The 22,604-nt window shown below is 41.9% G+C and overlaps 1 protein-coding gene across 4 annotated transcripts in view; it reads right to left on the bottom strand.

Moving 5' to 3' along the window:
- Positions 1-11,574: 11,574 nt before the first annotated feature.
- UBE3A (ubiquitin protein ligase E3A) overlaps positions 11,575-22,604 on the bottom strand; it is a 39,212-nt gene continuing 28,182 nt past the window's right edge. For all 4 annotated transcript variants that reach the window (XM_028727840.2, XM_028727838.2, XM_028727842.2 and 1 more), the window contains 7 exons: positions 19,164-19,308; positions 17,827-18,032; positions 16,371-16,535; positions 15,254-15,409; positions 15,089-15,162; positions 13,785-13,928; positions 11,575-13,322 (listed from right to left, as the gene is read on the bottom strand). In XM_028727840.2, coding sequence (XP_028583673.1) covers positions 13,202-13,322; positions 13,785-13,928; positions 15,089-15,162; positions 15,254-15,409; positions 16,371-16,535; positions 17,827-18,032; positions 19,164-19,308 — 1,011 coding nt within the window. In that variant the 3' untranslated portion in view covers positions 11,575-13,201. The remainder of the gene's footprint in view (positions 13,323-13,784; positions 13,929-15,088; positions 15,163-15,253; positions 15,410-16,370; positions 16,536-17,826; positions 18,033-19,163; positions 19,309-22,604) is intronic.

Genomic DNA, 22,604 nt, shown 5'->3' with positions numbered 1-22,604 from the left:
AGTGAATGAAATTTTGATTGCACAAAGTGACCCTTTGAATAATAAGGCAGATAGATAGTCTTGAAGCATGGGGAAAGGGGACAAGACTGCACCACCAACGACCACCACTTTCTTGGAATGTATAGAAATGAGAACAACCATGCTGCGTTATTCTGATGCTCATCCCATATCCCTGGTACTCTTTCTCTGTTCATTGCCCCTAAATTTATTATTCACTTTGGTTTTTAACAAAATGCAGGATTTTTTTTAGCTTTTCTGCACCGCTGACAGTCCTCTGTAGTTTCCTTGTTGTTTTTCTACTGTGCAGCAGAAGTCAGCAAGTCATACAATATTTGCAAGCCTTTACTGACAGGCAGCACTATAAGACAACTCAGCCATGTGAAATTAAGTTCCCCCACATTCCCCTTTTTCTCTCTCTCTTCTCCATATTGATGCCATTCCTTACACCCCTTTCTATGCTAATACATAACAATGAAGCTGTTAAGCAGAGGAATGGTGATTTCCTCTCGTCTTGCCCTATTGCCTGTCAATTTCACAGCCATTGCATAAAAGCGTGTTCATTTTCTTCAGGCATGTCCTTTTACTGCTTCTAGGGGAAAGTTCTGTTTCCAGTAACCTGTAACAGGCTGTGAACTGTAAAAAAGAAAAGAAAGGAAGTTAGAATGTGATGTAATTTATAAATTCATTCCTCATAATTAAAAGTGCAGCATGCATATTTAGTCAGAAGTATGTTCCAGTGGGTGGTATTCAACTAAGTTTTCCTCAGAGTAGACCTACTGGAATTAATGCAGCAAAAATTTTATTCAGAGTAGAGCCATTGAAATTAATGGCTGAATCTACTCTGAATAAATTTTTTGCTTGATACTGCGCCCCCCCCCCTGTGAGTTGGAGCCAATCTAAGTTAGTCACACACAGTGCTATTTTTCTAGAAAAAGAGCTGCCAGAACTCACCATGAATACTGCCCTTGTTCTCTTATAATGGCAATGGCACCCACCTGAGAAGGGCTGGAACTGACTTCCAGTGAGTGCTAGCTGGAAGAAAAAAAGCCGTGGTTGCACATAGTTGAACTCAATGTGAAAACTTAAACATGACTACAGTGGTACCTCGGGTTAAGTACTTAATTCGTTCTGGAGGTCCGTTCTTAACCTGAAATTGTTCTTAACCTGAAGCACCACTTTAGCTAATGGGGCCTCCAGCTGCCGCCATGCCGCCGGAGCACAATTTCTGTTCTTATCCTGAAGCAAAGTTCTTAACCCAAGGTACTATTTCTGGGTTAGCAGAGTCATACCTGAAGCGTATGTAACCTGAAGCGTATGTAACCCGAGGTACCACTGTAATTTAATTGCCATTGATTCAGTGCGACCCAACTGCAGTGAATCCAGGACTAGAACCCAACTCTCAGTGTCTAACATTACGTCTTCCTTAATACAGTTGTTTAGAACTGCAGCCTGAGTTTGTTTGGTGGTCTGAGATGGAACAAATGTAACTGTTACAATTGTACCTCAAAGTTATGCATGGTATTGCCTCATGACAACAATGTGGAAAACATCAGAAGGAATGCTGGGTTGCTTTGATGATGATGCCTTGGCAGCCTCTAAGCACTACTGAGGTGAAACATAACGCAATCACGAGGAGCTGAGGTGACTTAAGGCAAAGGAATCACTCGCTTTAGTTGCCCACCTATGACAGAGGCAAGGAATCTGTGTCTTGCCAGGTGTTGTTGGACCTCAGCCCCAGCCAGAATATGTAAACAATAATACAAAATATGAAGTTATTAAAATGCATAAAATGTATGACTCATCCAAGCAGCCAACAATTAAATTCAAACCATGATTCTTAAGATGCTATCCAACTAAGGCATACTCAGAAAGGATCTGCTGATTTCAGCTGGTCTACTCCGAGTAGGGCTTAATGCTGCCTGTCACCCTTGTCATTTAGTGTATGTATGCTTGAATTTGCTGACAGAGCTGCATAGATGCTGTAGAAATTTTGAATTCAAACATGTCTATGATCCATACTCAATACAGGGCAACCACCACATGGAGGGGGCTTGAAATAACACCTGTGTGATGACCCCCCCCCCATCCTGATTTTAAAAATGTATAACCACCTTCTTTATTTGCAATGCCTACTCTGGCAGATTCCCCACAGGGAAATTGAGACATGCAGTACAATCCTATACATGTGTCCACTGAGTTCTGTGGGATTTACACCCAGGTGAATGACAATAGTATTGCAGTCACAGTATGTGATGATTTAAGTGTGAAACCTCTCCATATGTTACAGCCACTGTGTGGAACACTTATTCATATATGGGCAAAGTCATTGGTAACACATATGGCTGGTCCAAAGAGGTCATCAGTGAAGAATGTTGTGGAAGGCCTCTGTCCCCTCATTGTATTACCAGCTGTCCATCTTTAATCCTTCCTTTTCATGATCCAAGCTCTTTAAACCATCTGCAGTTTGAAGAAAATTGGACATTCCCACCACCTCCCGGTTTTGGTGCATCAGATTGGCTTTTCTTCCAAAATCCCTTGACAGTTTTTTCTTAAATGTATGACATTAACAAATAAACCATCAGTTCAGAACCCAGCAGCTCTGGTTCCCTTATTTGGCTTTTTAGAACCAACATATAACGAGCAGAAAAATCAGATTCTTAAAGCTTCCGAGAAAGAGAGCTAAGGCATAATCTGGAGAATATTCACTGTAGATCCTCATGAATCCCAATGGGACTCTCAATAATTCAGGACAACTCAGAATCCTGCGTCCGTTTATGAACTCAGAAAGAATGGCTCAGGAACACGCAGGCTAAGAAGTCTTTTGGATATTACACTGAACCCTGAAGCTAAATGGCAACTCAAGAAAAAATGCTACATAGGGGAGAAAATGAGGAGGCAGGATACGGCGGCCGCTCTCAAATCATTCACATTTCCCCTTTCAAAACCAAGACTGAATCTGCCAGCTATGCTCGATTAGTTTGCCTTGCCTCTTGGCAATTCTCTTTGTGGTCCATTAGGCTGGAATATAGGATTCTACTTAGCAGGCTTTCAGCTACTGAGACCACATCAGCCAGCTTTTCCGATCTTGTTAGGAATCCAAATAGACACAGTGCAACGCTGTGAACAGCCTCTCCTACTTGTACTAGCAAGTCTACATTGGCATAGTCCAAAGCAGTGCAGCCATTTGCTTCTTCTACCTAGCCTATCAGATGTTTTTGACACTGACAATGAGAGGCAGATGGCAAGGCTTCTGAAATAAAACTCGCCCCCTTTAATATCCCTGTGCTGCTGAAACACTGGATGCATCATGGCAGTTTCCCAAACTTGGGTCTTCGGCTGTTTTGGGACTACAACTTCCATCATCCCTAGCTAGCAGGACCAGTGGTCAGGGATGATGGGAATTGTGGTCCAAAAACAGGGAAAGTTTGGGAAACACTGGTGCAGATGGAATGTAGTGCATATGTGTCATTTGTCAGGGCACAAGGGTCATTGCTGAGTTTCCATCATCTGCACAGGGACTATGCTGCAGGAGTATTAGAATATATAAGCAGGTGACCCAGCACTCATGTGCATAGCTGTCAACTTTCAGATTTGAAAATAAGGGATCAGCAGCCTCGAAAATAAGGGATCAGTAGCCTCACCTGTCCTGGGGACAGTCTACGGGATATCTAACAATCTGGGATAACAGTGGGAAACGGCGCTGGAATAAGGGAATTTCCCACAAAAAAGGGAAGGTTGACAGCTATGCTCATGTGGGGGTTACGTTCTGGGCCCCTGCACGCATAAGCGAAAAGGGCATAACTGGGGAGCACCCTCTAAACCCCTCTCTGCTCTCTCACCAATCCAGTTCAGAAATACTATAAAAAACCCACAACTAAAATGGAAGCTCTGGGGCTGGTGGGAGAGTGGAGGATGTGCAGGGAAGCAGCTGCTGTGCTACGCTGTGGCTGAGCAGGCTCAACAAGCCCTGTCTCTTTCGACATCCTCTTTGGACTCCGGGGAGGGTCTCCTCCATGAGCCACGAGGACTCTGCAGCTCTCTCCTGTGATTTCCAGCTTGGAATGATTTATTTATTTCCCAGCGCTGTGCATATATGCAGTCACGCATAAGTGGGGGACGCATACACACACACACACACACACACACACACACACACACACACAAAATCAAATTGCAGCATTAAATTAAATCTTGGACATGTTCAATACTGAATAACAAAAACTGTGTGAGTTGTACCATCTCATGTAAAACTACCTCTCTCTCTCTTCCCCTTGCAACTGCCGCAGACAGGCTCCAAAGCACCCTGTTGGATGCAAACCAGCATCTTTGCATCGTGGTTCCTTATTATTGCCTAATTCTCTTATCATACATAACTTCTTATCTGCCCTGAGCAAGTGCAATAGAAACAGCTACATGTCACTTACCTGTTTCCTCTGACACTCCTTCCTCCATGGTGAATATTAGACTGGAAGCTACTCAGGAAAAGGGACCTCTCTGGAAAATGCTTTGCATGCTGATGGTGCCATATACAATTAATAAACTAACAGCATAATACAATAATAGCAACGATAATGTGGACGCCATTCTACAGTTGTTTAAATGATGCGTAATGACTCTTTGTATTTTAAAAATCATTTTATTATTCTGCCTTTAGCACTCTGTTGTTCTTTGTTTTCCTGTATCACTAGCTGCCTTGAGCTCAGTTGCCCTTGCAGAAGGATCACACGACTCGGACCATTTACACAACTGCCCCCGAGTGCCCTCTCCCATTTTGTAGAGTCTGCTTGGCTCCCTGGTGTACCCTGGACCTCAGGGCAATGAATCAACGTTCTTGAATGCAAGCGGAGAAAAACTTCAGAGGAAGTTGGTGCATGCTCATAACAAAGGCTACTCAGTGGCAGCGAAGGTGAAAAAGGAGGCATCATCTGCTGCCGTCATTGCATCCCCATTGGTATCTAAAGCACCACCATATGCAGCGTGGTGATAGTGGAAAAAATTAGGGGAAATACTGTAGGTGCTTCAACTTTATATCCATTGTTTGACTTCATGGGTTGCCAGTGTGGTGCCATTGGGCCTGCAGAAGTCTTCATATCTACAGGGTCCTCTCCCTCTGCTGAAAGAAGTGATCTGTGATAGCCAATAGCAGGTATTGGGAACCTTTTCGCCTGAGGGAGGCATTTCCTTCTAGGGCCAAACGCCAGCAGTCGGTGTGAGCGGAGGCAAAAGTGGGCGGAGCAATGCATGCAAATGTTACGTTTGTCCAGTAGGCTAGTTTCTACACGTATGAACACGTCCATGTCTAGCTTCCACCTGGATCAGTAAAAGGCATGATCAGAGTTCAAGGACACATCCCACAAGGGTGCAAAGTGGGGCAAATGAGAGTTGTGGTGTGGGGAGATAAAGTTAAAGAGGTCTTTAGGTCTGAGGTTCCCAGCCTCTGGCCAACAGATAGGTTTGTCATATTTCAAGCAGCGAAAATCTGGACACAAACAAATTGTTGACCTTTTTTCTTTTTGAAATTTGCTTTTCTGTTTAATCATATCATCAATGCATACTGTGTTACGGTCAAACACAAGGTAATCAGAAAAAACAACTTAAATATAACACATAAGTAAAAGAGTAATATAACTTATTCCTCCACTCGTATACACCTTAACTTTAACTCCCCTTCCACTCTTTCCCTGGTTTCCTATCTGATATCTTTTCAAACTGCGTTTTCCTACTAAATTATTTTCATTACCATATCCTGAGTTTTTTCAGTTTCTCTCACTTATTTTCTTGTTATATTTTTTCCATATAATCTATATATAATGTCCAGTCTTCTCTTAGTTTCTTATCATCTTTATTTTTTAATCTGTTTGTCATGCTGGCGAGTTCTATATAATCTAATATTTTAAGGTGCCATTCTTCTTGTGATGGTACTGCATCTGTTCTCTACTTTTGTGTTACCAGAGTTTGGGCCGCTGTAGTCACATCCATCCATAATGTAGAGTGATTTTTTGAGATTTCTGTTATTATTCCCAGGAGGAAAATCTTCTGGGTTTTTAGGAAATGTTCTTTTAAACATTTTCTTAAGTTCATTATAAATTCTTTTATTATTCTGCAAGACCACCATGAATGATAAAATAAACATTTTGGAGTAAATGTTATTGTTGACCTTTTAAAAGAAAATTCCCAAAGTTGCAGAGATTATTATTATTATTATTATTATTATTATTGAAAAATGGCAAAGTTTTTCAAAATGTGTTTTTGGGTATGTTGACAAAAATCCAGGACGAACGGTCACTTTTCAGAAATTCCTCCCCAGACATCACTTCCACCATTGAAATCCAGGTAATGTCCGGGAAAATCATGATTTATGGCAACCCTACCATAGAGCAGGTTGTGTGTGATGCCCAGTTTCTCTGGTTTGCAAATGTGCCCATAGGTCTAAAAAGGTTGGCACTCTGTTTGACATGGTCTGACTGTTCTAACGTCAACAAAATGGTTTCTGTTCACAAGGCATTTGACTTCCCTCCTCTGAGTGAAAAGACTCTAGTGTTTATAGAAACTGTAGCATTGTCCTGCAATAAATATTTACTCAGCTTCAGGTGTCCATTCGTGGGAAGAACCAAACTAATAAAGCTACCATCCACGCTGATTCCCATCTTTGAAAAGAAGGCTTTCGTTTTTTGCTTCCTTAACAACGCAGATTAGGAACTCGATCTCATCAACAAACCCTTGATTGTTGGCGTCGCACTTCAATACGTCTTGAGATTTAAGAACACCCTTGGAGTAAATTCAAAGGCTTCTTCCACACTCCCGGCAATAGAAGACCGCGAAAGGCTAAATATGATCTGCTGTGGAAAGGAGAAAAAGCAGCCAGAAAAGAATTAAATCCAAGCACTTGTCTGGTTTCATATATACAATTTCAACCTTCTCTTCCACAATGGTTGAAAGGCGTGAGTTCAAAGATGGAGAGAAATTGCAGCTGGCTTTGTTTAGCAATGCCAAGGAGGAGATCCTGTTAAACAGGAAGCTTAGGATCTTGGAGTCCATGAAGAAGCAGGCAGAAACCTCCTTCACTCTTGATCAAAGAATCTTGTACAACAGATTCAGCCTCAAGCTCAGGAGGTCAGAAGCGGCTCATGCCAAGATGCACGGCAACAGAGACCTTGCCAAACAGCTTTCCCAGAGCCTCTTTCCAAATCTGCATACGGTTGTGACGGATGGAAGCAAAAAGGCGGTGAGAGTTATATTGCAGAATGAGGAAGCCTCCCGGACTGTTTCAGCTCCATGCAGAATCCAGACTCATCTGGCTCCAGTCTCAGATGCCAAGAATCAGAGCTGCCAAGACTTGCAAGGTAAGGAAGCAGAGATTAAGGATCCACAGAGCTACCTTGGAGCTATTAAGGAAATGGATGCACAAAGAGGATATCGCAGGAAGGATGTATCAGCTGCTATAAAGGTTTCCATTTGCAAAAGGCAAACTGACTTAAGTGAGCCTATTGGTGTTCTTGGATACAAAAGACCCTTCACTGCCTATCATCAGAAACACGACAGGCTGTCTGATGTGAATTACAGATATGAAGGGATTTCGGAGAGAACTTATTCACAGCTACAGCATCCACAAGCTGAGGCTACAGATCCTAACATGTCTGTGTGCCCTGAAGGACTTGTAAATACAGGACTGAAGGAAGGCTTTCTGGAGCAAAAAAAAAGTAGCAAGGGGGAAAGAAATAAAAAATGGAGACCTAACTCTAGAAATCTTTTCTTGGGATTAGAAAACACACCACAGGGAAGATACTCCAGCACGGGAAATCACGTGATGGTAAACAATCATGGCAGTTTAAACAACAAAGTCAAGCTTTTTGTCCAGAAGATCGCAGCTTTAAAAAAGGAGGAAGACTCTACTTTACAAGATTATTATTCTGAGCGACTGGTAGAAAATTTAGGGAGTCAGGTAAAACAGGATTTTCTATGGGATACTCAGCAGGAGCAGGCAAAATGGAATCCAGTAGGTCCGGAAACCAATCACCGAAGCATTACAATAAAGAATTTGGACAGGGATTTTATGAGAAAGGAAAGCCCTTTAGAAATTCTGATATGGGAATATTATAATGAGATTATTACTAGAGAGAACCTCATTGAAAGAAAGTGGTTGAACAATAATCCTTATCAACTGATCGTAAACTAAGGTTTGGAGTTTCCAAGCAACTCATCTTTCACACACACCCTACAGTATTTAGCCCATATGATTTCAAGAGAAAACATGCGCTGGTAACTGTTGCTTAAAACCAGTAAGAGCCTTACCTGAAGGGATAGGATTTACTTAATATTTCTAATTATTTGCACTCCCAATACTTGCATTAAGTGCTCAGTGATCTACAGTTACTCTGTTAGGCCCAATGTATCTTTTGACAGTTAGTCAAGGGGAGATAAATTTCAATCCCAGTGTAGATTGAAAAAAACGAGCAAACATATGCATATGAAGATCTGCTTAAGTAGGGTAATTTAATGTAATTGAAGAAAATACTTCAGTTGGGACTGGAGACCTACAAGCAACTTACAAATGGACAAATATGTCATGTCCTGATAATAAAATTCTTCCTAATAATTATCAAGATGTTTACAGCCTGAGTGGTTTATTAAATGTATTAGGGTAAAGGCGATAGGTGGCATCAGATTTGCTTGTGCATCAGGATTTCCTTTCTTTCCTTCCCTTGATAGACCCCCAAGCTTCACTCAAGAGTTGGCAGACCATATGGAACAGGTATCTGCAAGGGACAGAGGGAGCGGAAGTCCTGTTGTACAAGTAGAACTCCACTCATCCAATACTGGATATGACCCAGTTCTTCCACCAAAGGAGAGAGGAACTTTGGCACATAGGCCAGAATTTCTCTTGCAACGTGCCACTTTACTAACCTTATACCGACGTGAAACTGTGCCTTCTTCCAGATTCCCTTCTGCCTCTTTTCCATAAAACCAAACTTAGTGTCTGTTGTCTTCTTTCCAAACTCAGCTAGATTACATTGTGGAGGGATGATGTGGCTCAACTTGTCACCTTTCAGAATCCACCTGGCAGAATCCAGGGCTCTTTTCCTGCTGCCACTAAGGTTGTTGTTATTTGTTGTAATAACACTTGTGTCAGCTGCCATTAATGCAGCAGTATCAGGGAGAATGATAAGTCTTCCTTCTGGCCTTTACTTACACAGGTGGAAGCATCAAGGACTCCAATCCCAATTAATCCTTGTATTGGTTGTCTTCAGCCTAGTTTATGCTACAGCAATGTGCTAAAATGTGTAACAGTCCTCTCCTGAGCCACCTGAGTGGAAATTGCTCCCTCTTAAAAGGACAGGTTCTTGGGTATGGGAGTTAAACAGACCAAAATCCTTGATATGTATAGGTACTAACTCTAAGAAAGAAAATCTAATAGAATTGGCTGCCCTAGATCCATCCTTTTATCGAGTCACAATGTTGTCTAGAGAAATTGGATTTGCAATTGGATTTCCCCACAGAAGGGAATCTCTCTGCCCCACTGTAAGTGTTCATGTGAAGTTGCCTTACAACCAGCGATGGAGAACCTGCACCCCATCAGCCAAAAGTGGCCTGCCAGGCCTTTTTGGGACATGCCATGGACTTCATTTGTGAACTCAAGGTGGGAAGCCTTGCCTAACTTGTCAAATCTAATCCTTGGAGCCAAAATGGTTCTGCACCCCTGCCTTACATCAGATCAGGATACAGTACAAGACACAGCATGAGTCATAGAATTGTAGAGTTGGGACACCAAGAGTCATCTAGTCTAGCCCTTCCCCCCAGTTTCAACTATCTTATAATTGGCACAGTTAGCAAGGCCACCGCTGGGTAATATCTGGCTGGTGCTGATTTGGAACAGAGTCTCCTCAGTAGCAGCTCCCTTCTTACGGAATGCTCTCCCTGATGAGCTACTTTTATCTCCCTCATTAGTTACACCCGGACAGAACTTTACAAAATCCATGTCTTCCCAGGTGTCTGATGGCTAAAATATATTGTTCAAGAATGCCAGGGACTTGTTTAGCTGTGAGAATACAGGATTGTTTTAAAACTGTTTTTTAAAATTTCCTTTCTCTTTGCTACTTTGCTGCCCTGGACTCCGTTGGCGAAAGGCCAGGACAGAAATTTAACGAATAGAAAGTAACATTTATATATAGCATTACAAATGACCATTTACTGTACACAGTCCTAGATAAAAAGCACAGTCCGCTATCTCTCATCAGTGCTACTAATACACAGTATTGTATTCTTTAAAAAGGAGACACAGAAGTACAGTGGTACCTTGGTAGTTGAATGGCTTGGCTCCCGAACAAATCGGCTTCTGAACGCCGCAAACCCAGAAGTGAGTGTTCCGGTTTGTGAACGTTTTTCGGAAGCTGAACGTCCGACGTGGCTTCCAATTGTGTTCAGGAAGCTTCTGCAGCCAACTGGAAGCTGTGCCTTGGTTTTCGAACAATTTCGAGAGTCAAACAGACTCCTGGAACGGATTAAGTCCGAGAACCAAGGTACCACTGTACAGGTAAAGAGACTAGGTGCTCATGTTACAGAAACTATTACTATACAAAAGAGACCCACAACAAAATGTTGCAGTGTATCCTCCCTCCTAACAGGAGTGCTGCTCTCCAGAGCTTTGTGGTATTGGAAGGAGGCCTAGTGTAAGAACTTAAAGGTAAAGGTACCCCTGCCCGTACGGGCCAATCGTGACCGACTCTGGGGTTGCGAGCTCATCTCGCTCTAGAGGCTGTGAGCCGGCGCCATCCGAAGACACTTCCGGGTCACGTGGCCAGCGTGACGAAGCTGCAGCTGGCGAGCCAGCACCAGCGCAGCACACGGAAACGCCGTTTACCTTTCCGCTATAAAGCGGTCCCTATTTATCTACTTGCACCCGGGGGTGCTTTTGAACTGCTAGGTGGGCAGGAGCTGGGACCGAACAACGGGAGCTCACCCCGCCGCGGGGATTCGAACCGCCGACCTGACGATCGGCAAGTCCTAGGCACTGAGGTTTTACCCACAGCGCCACCCGTGTAAGAACTTAAAAACCAATAAATGTAGGAGGTGACTTCAACTACAACCCTCAACACGCATAATTACAACACAACGTTAGTCATGCTGAACAAATGGGGCTCACTTCTGAGTTGGCCTGCATAACAGCACTGTTAAGAGGAAACAGATCAATACAACATCTAGTGTCTTCTTAGGAACCCCCGGAAAAGCTCATCATTTATCTATTAACATAGGAAATTGTTTCAGCCATCAGAATTTCATCCCTTCAGGTGCCTATTTTAAAACTGCCCGTTAATTGAGGCATATACAAATAACCACAGAAATTATATGCTTAGCTCCTCCCACTCCCTGCTCTCATCTATGAGATGAGTAAAAAGCCCCACTAATGTCAAGACACATTTGAGAGTGGTAAAGGCCGTCAGTTTCAAGTGAATTGTTAAGGACAGCTTTATACCAAAGGGAGTCAATAAACATGGCAGTTTAAATCCAAGTCACTCCAACGATACCAGGGTTAACCTACAAAACTAAGAAAATCACTTTTCTTCTTTGTCACTGGACCATGGTGGAAAACATCACTGTTTTATTTAGCATTATTGGTACATAACAGTTGCCTGTATCTATTACTAAAAAAAATTAATAAAATAATCCTGAAAGACACATTTTTCTCTCTCCCTCAAATGAAATAATACCAATTCTGCACAAATCAAGCTGATTTGTTGTGTGTAGTAGTCAGGCATAGCAATCACCAAGGCACAAGCTCAGATCTGCACATCAGTTGTCACTTGCAGTTAAGACGAGGTATGCCAATTACATTGTCTTGGTTAAAAATGTACAGTCCCTTTATTTTATATTGTTACAGCGGCGATCACCAGCGTGCAGGGAAAATCTGTAGAAAGGTAAGGGCTCCGTCCCTCTGATGTAGGATGCAGACTTAAAACACTCCAAACCTATGGCATGTTATGTAAGAGATGGAAGTGAGCTTAGGGTTTATTTCCGAGACATACAATGAATAATTGGGAGTATTACAATGCAAACTTGCCCTTAAGATGTTTAATTACTCCCCCACCACTGCTAAACTGGGGTGGGGGTGGGGAGGTCAAGAATCCCTTGGCTGCACCACTGATCATACGACTTGAAAAAGGAACAACAATTCATTAAAATAACTTGCAGGGAAGACTGGATTGTCTATTTAAAATGTCAACATAATAGGCAATTAAAATTTTGTTTTAAGTGCACTTCACATGCTTTTGATTATAGACCCAACGTTCTGATTTCTCCAACAACACATTTCATCCTACTCTAATGCAGTTTGGCTGAAAATGCACTTTTCCCAGTAAACAACTTTTTTTTTTTAAAAAAAGAAAAGACAAAACCCAACCTAACTATGTTTACGCTTTCATACAGCTAGAAACCTTGCTAATTAAAAACACTGTATGCTACAAGACAAGACATGTGAAAGACAACATATATATTGAAATGAGATTATTATTTTTTAATCGTTGTGCTGTGACTAAAGTAAAAGTTCTCAAAGGCTGCAGTTAAACATTCCAAAGTTCTCCCTTCCATTTTTATTGAGTCTAAAGATTTTTCCACACATTTCTTTGGGGGCTAGAACAGCAGTCATTGCATCACACCATTTCGCTTTCCAAGACTTCAAGTTTCAAAAGCAAAACTGTCCAAAAAAGTACAGTTCTTGATTTCTGATTTGATTAAACTGGGACAAAAAATGTAGCACATACTTAAAAAGGTTACACAATCTACAAATGATGGCAATATTTTTCCTCGGGAGAGTACAGTTTCGTTTTCTTGTAAATACTCAAAAAAGAAAAAAAAAAAGAAAAAGGCTCAACTTCAAGCAGTAATAAACACAAGCAAAAGTGATTTAACCCTTTAAAATAAATATTCAGGAAAACCTCTCTGTACATACAAGTGAAAGAATATGTAACACTTTCACGCTAAAAGAAAAATAATTTGTTCAAAGAAGCAGCTGAAATCTGCTGTTCCAGCCCAGTGTCCCCAAGTGTAGAAGGGGGCACAGACACGAGTGACTACTGTAGCTCTCTATATCTTATGGCCTTTTTGTGGGGGTAGGGTGGGGTGGGGGTTATTTTATTTATTTATTTTGGACAGGGACACCATCACCACAAAATCTTTTTAATCCCTTTTGTTATTTTATTTATTTTCGTTACAGCATGCCAAATCCTTTGGCATATGTGATGGCCTTCAACAATCTCTCTTTAAGTTTTTCTTTGCTGGAGTACTCCGGAAGCAGAAGGACATTAAAGCATGTGTGAGACGTCGGTAACCTACGGAGAAAGGGAAGAGGAAAAAACGATCAGGTCACGGGAGAGCGGAACACAAAACGCACAAGCCATTACTGTCGCTTTTCTCAAATCCACAACTAGTACAGTCGTACCTCGGAAGTCGAACGGAATCCGTGCCGGAAGTCCGTTCGACTTCCAAAACATTCGGAAACCAAGGCGTGGATTCCAATTGGCTGGAGGAAGCTCCTGCAGCCAATCGGAAGCAGCACCGGACATTCGGGTTCCAAAGAACCTTCACAAACCGGAACACTCACTTCCGGGTTTGCGGCGTCTGGGAGCCAAAATGTTCGACTCGCAAGGCATTTGACTTCCAAGGTATGACTGTAGTAGGGACTGAGGGAGAACTCACTCAGAAAGAGGCTTAAAATGTATTTTTTTACACTTGCAGCATAATACACTTACATTTCTGAATTTTAAAGTAAGATTTATGTCAAACGAGTTTACCTTTCTGTGTCGGGGCCATTTTTGGCTATAATCATCTTTAGTTTTCCGAGTCCTCCTACTGGGGCTCTGTCTGTGCCTGTTGTAAACTGGAGGAATAGTCTTTTTTGCTCGTCTGTAAATGAATGGACTATTTCCCAAAATTCTCTGTTGAAGCAAAAATGAAAATAAATATTCTGGGCAGAGCAAAACGTCTTATGCTGCTTATATCTTGCCCTTATAACCTTAGAAGTAGCAAATGCAAGCGTACTGTATCAATATACAGTGGTATCTCTGGTTACGTACTTAAATTCGTTCTGGAGGTCCGTTCTTAACCTGAAACTGTTTTTAACCTGAAGCACCACTTTAGCTAATGGGGCCTCCCGCTGCTGCCGCCGCCACGCGATTTCTGTTCTCATCCTGAAGCAAAGTTCTTAACCCAAGGTACTATTTCTGGGTTAGCGGAGTCTGTAACCTGAAGTGTATGTAACCCAAGGTACTACTGTATTGTTTAAGGGTGTTTTCAAATGCAAAAATACTATATAAAGAGGCACACATATATCTCAATCCAGGTAGGGGAATATGGTGCTTCTGAATGTGTATTCCTACCTAACTGAAGAACTGCATTCACATTTCCTCAAACACCTACAGACTTCTACCCAGCTGCAGTGGTCTGTTTTAGGGCTTTGGATGGGGATGAGGACAGTGGATGGCAGTCTACCTTCTCATTTCCCACACTGCCTAAGTTACCTAACGCTCCCCCTTTCTCATTACTATCCTTAGCTGTTGAGAGCGCTAGCATGCACATACTAGCACGTGACGCAAAATTTGAGAATGGGTCCTCCACTGTTTTTGGCAAGTACAAAACTTTTCCAAATAGCCACGTTGATTACAAAACAGAAGTTGCTACTATATGACCAGGCGAGGCTCTAGTCTAGGAAAAGCTATGTGGGGGAGCCCAGAAAGTTCAAAGACCATTATTAGGCGAACAAGGATCTAATCCATGCAACATAGGGCCTGAAAACTGGGAGGGGACAATAAATATTTGGGGCGGGAGCATCCCCTCCTCTTTGCTACTCTTGAAGTCATCCTTCTACATGCGATTTTTTGACCTATGTCTAAGACATAAGATCTTCTGGTTTAACCACAGAATGGACAAGAAAAAAAGACCTAGTATATTTTAAAACTGGAAGCCTTAAACACATCTCTTATTTGTTTTTTAAACTGTGCATTATCTGGTACATTTGTGTCGTAATTTAGCTATTCACACCACTTGCTAACAGGCAGAGTCTTCTCCATTCACCCACAGAAAAACTTAAACCTCCTACCTAATAATTAGAGAGTCTCTGGTATAGCCGCCATCATACTCCGTAGTTTCTTCTAGAGCTTGAAAGTCTAGATTCTATAAATACAAGACATCGTATCACCACCTCAGACTTTAGATATTCAGCAGAGAGCAAGTTATTGTCTTTTGCACGTTTCAAGTGCCTTACCCTACTTCCGCAAATGAGCAATTCAATCTCTTCGGGTCTAAATAAATATTTTAGGGGAGATTCGTTGGTTACCATGTGGAATCCTCTTCGAAAGGCCTTAAACTGCTTCTCTACTGATTTGTTGAGAATGTAGTCAGAATACAGATTCACAAATTCCTGTTTAATAAAAAGACAAATAATGAAAGGTTTCCTCAGTGGTCAAGTGCGAATCTTTGCTTCAACTAACAAGTGGCTACAGGTGAGAAATAGGAAGAACTGCTGCCGAAAATCAGAACAGACTTCCCCCTATTTAATAACTTATATTTAAATCATTTGGGCTGCTAATAATTTTGAGCTTTCCCCAAATAAATCCCATTTCTTTTCACCCCACCCACAAAATCAAGTGGTTTACAAAACAAGCCACAGAGAATGCTTCACATCATCATCTACTTCTAATAAAGGTATTTAAAAATCTAATAAATAACAACAACAAAAACAATTATTTATACCCCATCTATCTTGCTGCATTTTCCTAGCCACTTTGGGCAGCTTCCAGCAGAATATAAAAACATAATAAAAAGTTAAAAACTTCTGAATACAGGGCTGCCTTCAGAGGTCTTCTAAAAATTGTGTAGTTCTTTATCTCCTTGACATCTGATGGGAGGGTATTCCACAGGGAGGGCAATACCGCAAGAATTTCTCTCAAAATCACATTTTATCAGAATCCCCTTCTCAGTGGTTCATCCTATACTCCCTTCTCTCATTATCTTTTGCTAGCAGGCAGAGATGCTTTCATTCATATAGTCTTTTGGCCTTACAAGTTGACATGTTACGGCAATTGTAAATCTGCTGAAATTAGTTGAACTGGTGGCATTTCTTTCAGTTTTGTTGATATGTTTCACTCAATTTATTTTCACACTTTTGATTTATTTTGCTTTGTATTTTATTGCTGTTAGTCACCTTGAGCACTATTTGTTGTCATACACATTTAGCAAATGAGAAAATACAACTTTCTGACAGCCTCAGCAGAGATCATGCAAATTTATATAAACACATACAAGGTGTGTTTCTATCTGTTCTCCTGGAATACTGATCAAGTAATCACTCCGCAATTGGTGGCACTACCCATTCAAATTACCTTTCTGTTTTCATTTGTAATAGGGATTTTATCTCCATTTTCCTTTAAATCGTGCATCATTGGATTACCAAAGAGATCCGTATGAGATATCTGGAAGGTTATCATCATATCATCTTCCACGCTTCCCTCATATTGCAACAAGTCTCTTAAGCTTTGATAGAGAACCTAAAATAGAACAAGACATATTTCATAAGGCTTTAAAGCCCCAGCGACAGACCTGGTAATTATGCAGTATGCATGAACGTTATGGGTCAAACTGTATGTTTTTACTTACACCCATGTCAGTTTCCAGATTTAAATGAAAAGCAGCTATAGGATACTGTGAATCAGATCACAGCAACTGTGGAGGAGGAGAGCGCTCTTTAATCCTTTATCCAAAGGCTGTTTTTCCTATCCAAATCACCTTCATGGGCTGTTTTTCCACAGGCAGGGAAGAGATCCCCACATCCCGGTAGGTGGAAAAGAAGCATGGGGAGGACAATTTTGAATGGAAAAAGATCTTTACAACCCCTTGCCTACTATTCTGATCAAGGTTGTGGCCTCCCAGAGCTGCCTTTCATTTAAAAAAAAAAATGCACACACAGTAAGGTACTGTTTCAGGCAAGTGTGTGTCATTTTTTTTTTTGTGTGTGGTAACCAAAGCTTAACAATGGCTATAAGTGGAGTCTGATAAAGAGCGGGGGAGGCGGGCGGGCGGACACACCTCCTTTTGCATTTGGAGAAGAAGTTGTCCTATTTTTACCATCCATAATTTCCAATAGATTTTCAGCTAAAGGAAACTTTGGAACAGATGCAAGTTTCTGTTTTGAAATGAAATAACACTGAGAACATCACTGGCATCATTTGCTTTCACAACTACATTGTGAAGTTTCAGAAAGCTAGTTTCGAAACTGTTGTGATCGTCCATATAACTCAGCTGCCAATATGGCTTGCCGCCACGCTATACATTTAAGATCTCAGCTGCTTAGATAAGACAAACAGGTTAAGTGACCTGGTCACCCTCCCTTCCACACACACGCTCCCCTCTTCTCCAGTACTGGCAAAGCATATTTGTGTTGACAGTACAGGTCTCTTGACACTGCACATTGCGTAGCCTTTTCCTTGAGCACCTGACATCATGTTCTGTATATTTAACAGGTGACTAGAAGTGTTGCTAAATGCTGACTTTTCTCAAATGCCCATTAAGCAAACTTCCGCAGGACTAAGAGCTGGTGTGGATATGTGTAGTGAAGCGGCAAACAGTGGGAGCTCTGAAGTCACCAGTTTAAACACTGCATCTGTCATGAACTACTAAGCAAGCAACACTCTCAACTTTGGTCCCTATTATGCAATTTTGAGACAATGGCCACTGACGTTTCATGCAAGAGAACACTCAGAGTGTGTCACAATGCCGCCGCCAACAACACCAACAACTCAGAATGTAAGTACAGATTTCCAAACGTAATTATCAACTTACAGGGTGAGAGTCTGCCAGGTCACGGAAAGTTCCTTTTTTGCCCATTAGTTTCCTGTAGACAACCATTGGGAAATGGACGTCCAGAATGCAGTTATTGTAAATGGCCAGACCCAGCACAATTCCAATCAGTGTAAACTGCCCCTCAGTTTCAAAAGACGATGGGTTAAACCAAAACAATTTTGTAGACTCATCGTAAGTGAACATTCCTATAAAAAAGCATGTCAAAATTAATACTGGTGAATTGAATAGCAAGACTTTTTTTAAAAAAGAAAAAAACACGAAAGCTTAATTTTTATTATTATCGTTACTTAATAAATTTATATCCGAAGATTGCAGGGCGGTTCACAACATAACAATATAAAAAACACAAAAAATGCATAATAAAAATAAGAGCACACCAATCAATAATTTCCCCTCCCAGAACACATTTAAAAGGGCATCGGATGTCAGTAAGTGAAAGGCCTGGTGGGAGAAGAATATTTTCACCTGGCGCCTAAAGATGTACTGTATTTTTTGCTCTATAAGACTCACTTTTCCCCTCCTAAAAAGTAAGGGCAAATGTGTGTGCATCTTATGGAGCGAATACAGGCTGCGCAGCTATCCCAGAAGCCAGAACAGCAAGAGGGATCGCTGCTTTCGCTGCGCAACGATCCCTCTTGCTGTTCTGGCTTCTGGGATTCAGAATATCCTTTTTTGTTTTCATCCTCCAAAAACTAGGCGTGTCTTATGGTCTGGTGCGTCTTATAGGAAAAAAATATGGTATAAACCCGGAGGGAGAGCATTCCACAAATGGGGAGCCATTGTAGAAAAGGCCTGTATAAATGTTGTCACCTTCTGGGCCTCTTGTGGAGGAGACACATGAAGAAATCCACCTGTTATTTAGTCACAGCTTAGTTCACAGCATCATCCGGACTTCATTCAAAAGTCCCCATGTATAATAAAGCTACCATAATATTCCAAAATCCACTGAAACTGTGTGTGTGTTGTAAATGGATGCTTGAACATTCCATGACATACACACTACCTGCACAAGAAGAGCTAACATTTTAGGGAGAAGGCAGCTAGCTACAGCTGGCTTCCGGTGGGCAGGTGAGCACTCAAAACCAAGGCACACTTGCATGTGAAAATGGTGTACCATCCCCTAGAAGGGCTGTCACGTGATTTTGCTGACTTGTCACAAGATGGTGTCTAAGGCTGGGGTACACAAGCTACAAGTAAAAACAAAAAAAACCTAGAAAGATGGGTTTTCATATGGCTCAGGAAAGAGTAGATAACTGTTAAGAAGACGAGACACAAGTCATTTTGCATATTCAATAAATACGAAGTTAATTACGTACCAATATCTGGGTTGAAGATTTCCTCTACAACTAGCTGGAAAAACTCTTTGGAAACTCCTCCTTCATCAACCCCTTGTTCTCCTTCAAATTCCACATACAATTGCTTTTTCAAATCTGCTGGATTTTCCATTGCAATCATTTCTAACTATTGAATAAAAAACAAAATGTTCCTTTAGTACATCCTATATTATAGGTCACCATGCTGTGGATATACTAAACAGCCCCACCTCCCTCTGCTGCTTCACTACAACATGCACAAGCAAAAATGAAAGCTGTTGTTTTATCTTAGAAATACATTTTAACGGACGTAAGGAATAGCAAGACTCAGAAAACGAAGCAGTTTGTTACAAGTGATTCAGGGTAACGGTCACAATAAATACTTGCCATAGAAAATATTTATAGTCTGTTATACAGAACAGCAGGGGACATAATGAGGTTCACAGTGAGGGGGGTGGACAATGTGACCCACTTTGGGCTCATCCCATTGTGGTGTCTAAGAAAAAAAAAGGAGGGGATGAAGTTGACTGGGAAGGCCTGTGAGCACTGTGCACAATCCTGGAGAATGTTTTGGATGGCTCTGCTAGACCGTGATGGAGGAATATAATAATAACACCACCACCACTCTGGGTGACTTCCAACAAAAGATTAAAAGTACATTTAAACACCAGCCATTAAATACTTTCCTAAACAGGGAAAGGTAAGGAAAAGAGGAAAAAGGGTTCCCAAAGTGCTCTTGGAACCATCCCCAAGAGTAGGAACCACACCGTCCTCCCTCTAGTTGCTGCTTCAGAATTTGACCTTTTGGCTCCAAGTTCGAGGGGATTACTGTCATCTCCAGCGACTAGTACCATTCCCGCAGCAATAGCTGAGGATGACTCCTATTGTCTCAAAGCCCTGCACAAATCCTACAGAGATCTCTCCTCCCCTCCCCAATTCTTTCCTTTAGGTTTTAACTTTTAGATTCAAACTTAAAAATAGCCCACAGGATCTTAGAGTACATCTTACAAGTTCATATTCTGCATAAGCCTTAAAAGGAGCCTTGAAGATAGGCATGGCAGTATCCACGAAGGATCAGAAGCCACGATCTACACAGTGGCTTGAATCCTTAGACAAAGAACTTCACAGAATAGATGCTTCTCCTCCCCCTCCCCCCGCTGCTTATCGCAAAATCTTCTGGAGCCCTCCCCACACATCCCTCTAGAGAGGCATTTTGGGGTGCATAAGTGCCCATAGGGGAAGAAAAATGTTCCTTCTCCAAGATTCCTTAATTTCTATCCTAGAATTGTAGAGTTGGAAGGGACCATGAGGGCTATCTAGTCCAACCCCCTGCAATAAAGGAATCTTTTCCCAAGTGGGACTCAAACCCACAACCTGGAGATGAATAGTCTCATGTGCTACCGAAGGTGAGTTAACCAGTACCGTATTTTTCCGTGTATAAGACTATGTTTTCCCCTTAAAAATGTCAAAAATTAGGGGGTGCCTTATACTCTGGGCCACCTTCCCCCATTTTCTTAAATCTGAGTCTTATACATGGGGGCGTCTTATAGACGGAAAAATACGGTAAATATTTAAAATCCAATCCAGCTGTAAAAGGAAGGAGTAGACCAGTTGCTGGTTTGTTAGACAGCTGCTGCTCCATGTGCCATTGATTAAGCTGAGCCTTGTGTGCAGGTGAGAGTGAACAAACACAAACTGCTTCAGGTCTGAATTGGCATCTCTGTTGAGCACAGGAAGGCAACACACGAGGCTCAAGGTGGCTTCTTCATGTGGCACTAAACTATGGTTTAGCATGTGTGAGCAAAATTCTGTAGAGTTGGGGCACATTTAATACAACTCATGCCCATATTTTTGCATTTATCCCAGTTTCTTGAAATTTTTCTTCTGCACCACTAGATTGGATATCTATATGTAGCCTTCCAAGTAGAAGGCTTAAAATATCTATTTATACAATAGATACTGAATCCAAGCTGACACCGTTAACACTTCAATATTATTAAGAAAACTGACACCTGGTTCAAACCGAAGTGAAACATGCTGCTGCTTGCGACAGATGATGGGGGAAAGTCACCAGCTAATCTAGCCAGGAGCAAGTTTGATGCCAAAGCACTCCATCACCCACCGTACTGCAGACATAATAAAAAACCACTAAGATTATCAAGGGAAAGTTCTCTCTCTATTGCACAACACTTTGTACTGCCCAGTTTCTCACTGCTAAGTTTTCTGAAGCCTTGCAGGGGAAAGAACTGTAGAGAATGATCTTCTGACCCTCACGGGACGCAATGCCATTACAGGGTTAACACAAACTTTCTTGACTCCTCTAAGAAGGAAGCGTAACACATAAAATGTGTACCATCATTGAAATTGGGGCAACGTTTTACTTTTGTACTATGGAAAGGTATCTCATTTAATCCAGCCACTTGGAACAAGGTCATTAGAATATGATTGGAGCAATTAAATATAAAAAAGGTGATAAAGAACTTTGCTTTACGAGTAGACATTTTTACTGACACGAGAAGAGTTTTATGGAGTGAAGCTGTATGCAAATCAATCAGTTAGGCAAAATGTTTCAACTGACAAGGGCTTTGTTCTCACATCCCAGCAAACCATAGTTAATGGTTTATGGCAGCGGTTTTCAACCTTTTTGAGTCCTCGGCTCCCTTGACCAACCACATTCTTTTTGCAGCACCCTTGAGGGGCTCAGGAGCCCAGTTATTGTCTGCAGAGCTGGCAGCCTCTCCCCATTTTTCGAACACCCTCCCATGTGGAGTGTTCCTTCAGCCTCCTCTTCTCTCCTCTGGAGTCCTCCGGGCAGTTGCTGCAGCCGCCCCTGGTCTCTGAGCTGCCCCCTCCCTGCCCCAAAGAGAGGTGCCTCCCAGAGACACCATTCGTCTGGGGAGCTGCAACAAACAGCTGTGCACGTCTTTGGGAGGCAGGGACTCGAGAAGGCATCAGAGGGAGGGAGGGAGGGAAAGAGGGACAGAGGCCAGTGTTGCCCGTGGCACCCCTGACCATCATTTAAGGCACCCCAAGGTGCCATGGCACAGTGGTAGAAAACCACTGGTTTATTGTGAACACACTGATCTTGGCCACATTGCTTCTCTGCAGCTTATGCTGGGAGGAAACAAAACTGAACTACCTTAGTGTTACATTTAAAGCAGGGATTGTAGTTTGTTTCACTCCCCAACCAGGATGTGTAGCCAAGGTTTGTTTTTGTCTTGCTTGTTGGGAGCAAAACAGTCCGTGTCTCCTGGTTTTGACATAATGCGAAGTCACGAATCCTGGTTTATATCCCCTGTGTGCCAGCAGGCGAGAGTCATATTGTCCAGATAGGCACATTCATACCAAACTATTACCTAGTTTCCAAAGACATGTGAATTGGGCTAATATATTCTACGTCAGGGAGGAGGAACCTTCAGATCATGGGCAAAACAAGGCCCACAA

The sequence above is a fragment of the Podarcis muralis genome, chromosome 4 (assembly GCF_964188315.1).
Source record: "Podarcis muralis chromosome 4, rPodMur119.hap1.1, whole genome shotgun sequence".
Classification (NCBI taxonomy): Eukaryota; Metazoa; Chordata; class Lepidosauria; order Squamata; family Lacertidae; genus Podarcis; species Podarcis muralis.
Note: the sequence above shows the minus strand (reverse complement) of the source record. Positions and strands in the feature narration are given on the sequence as shown.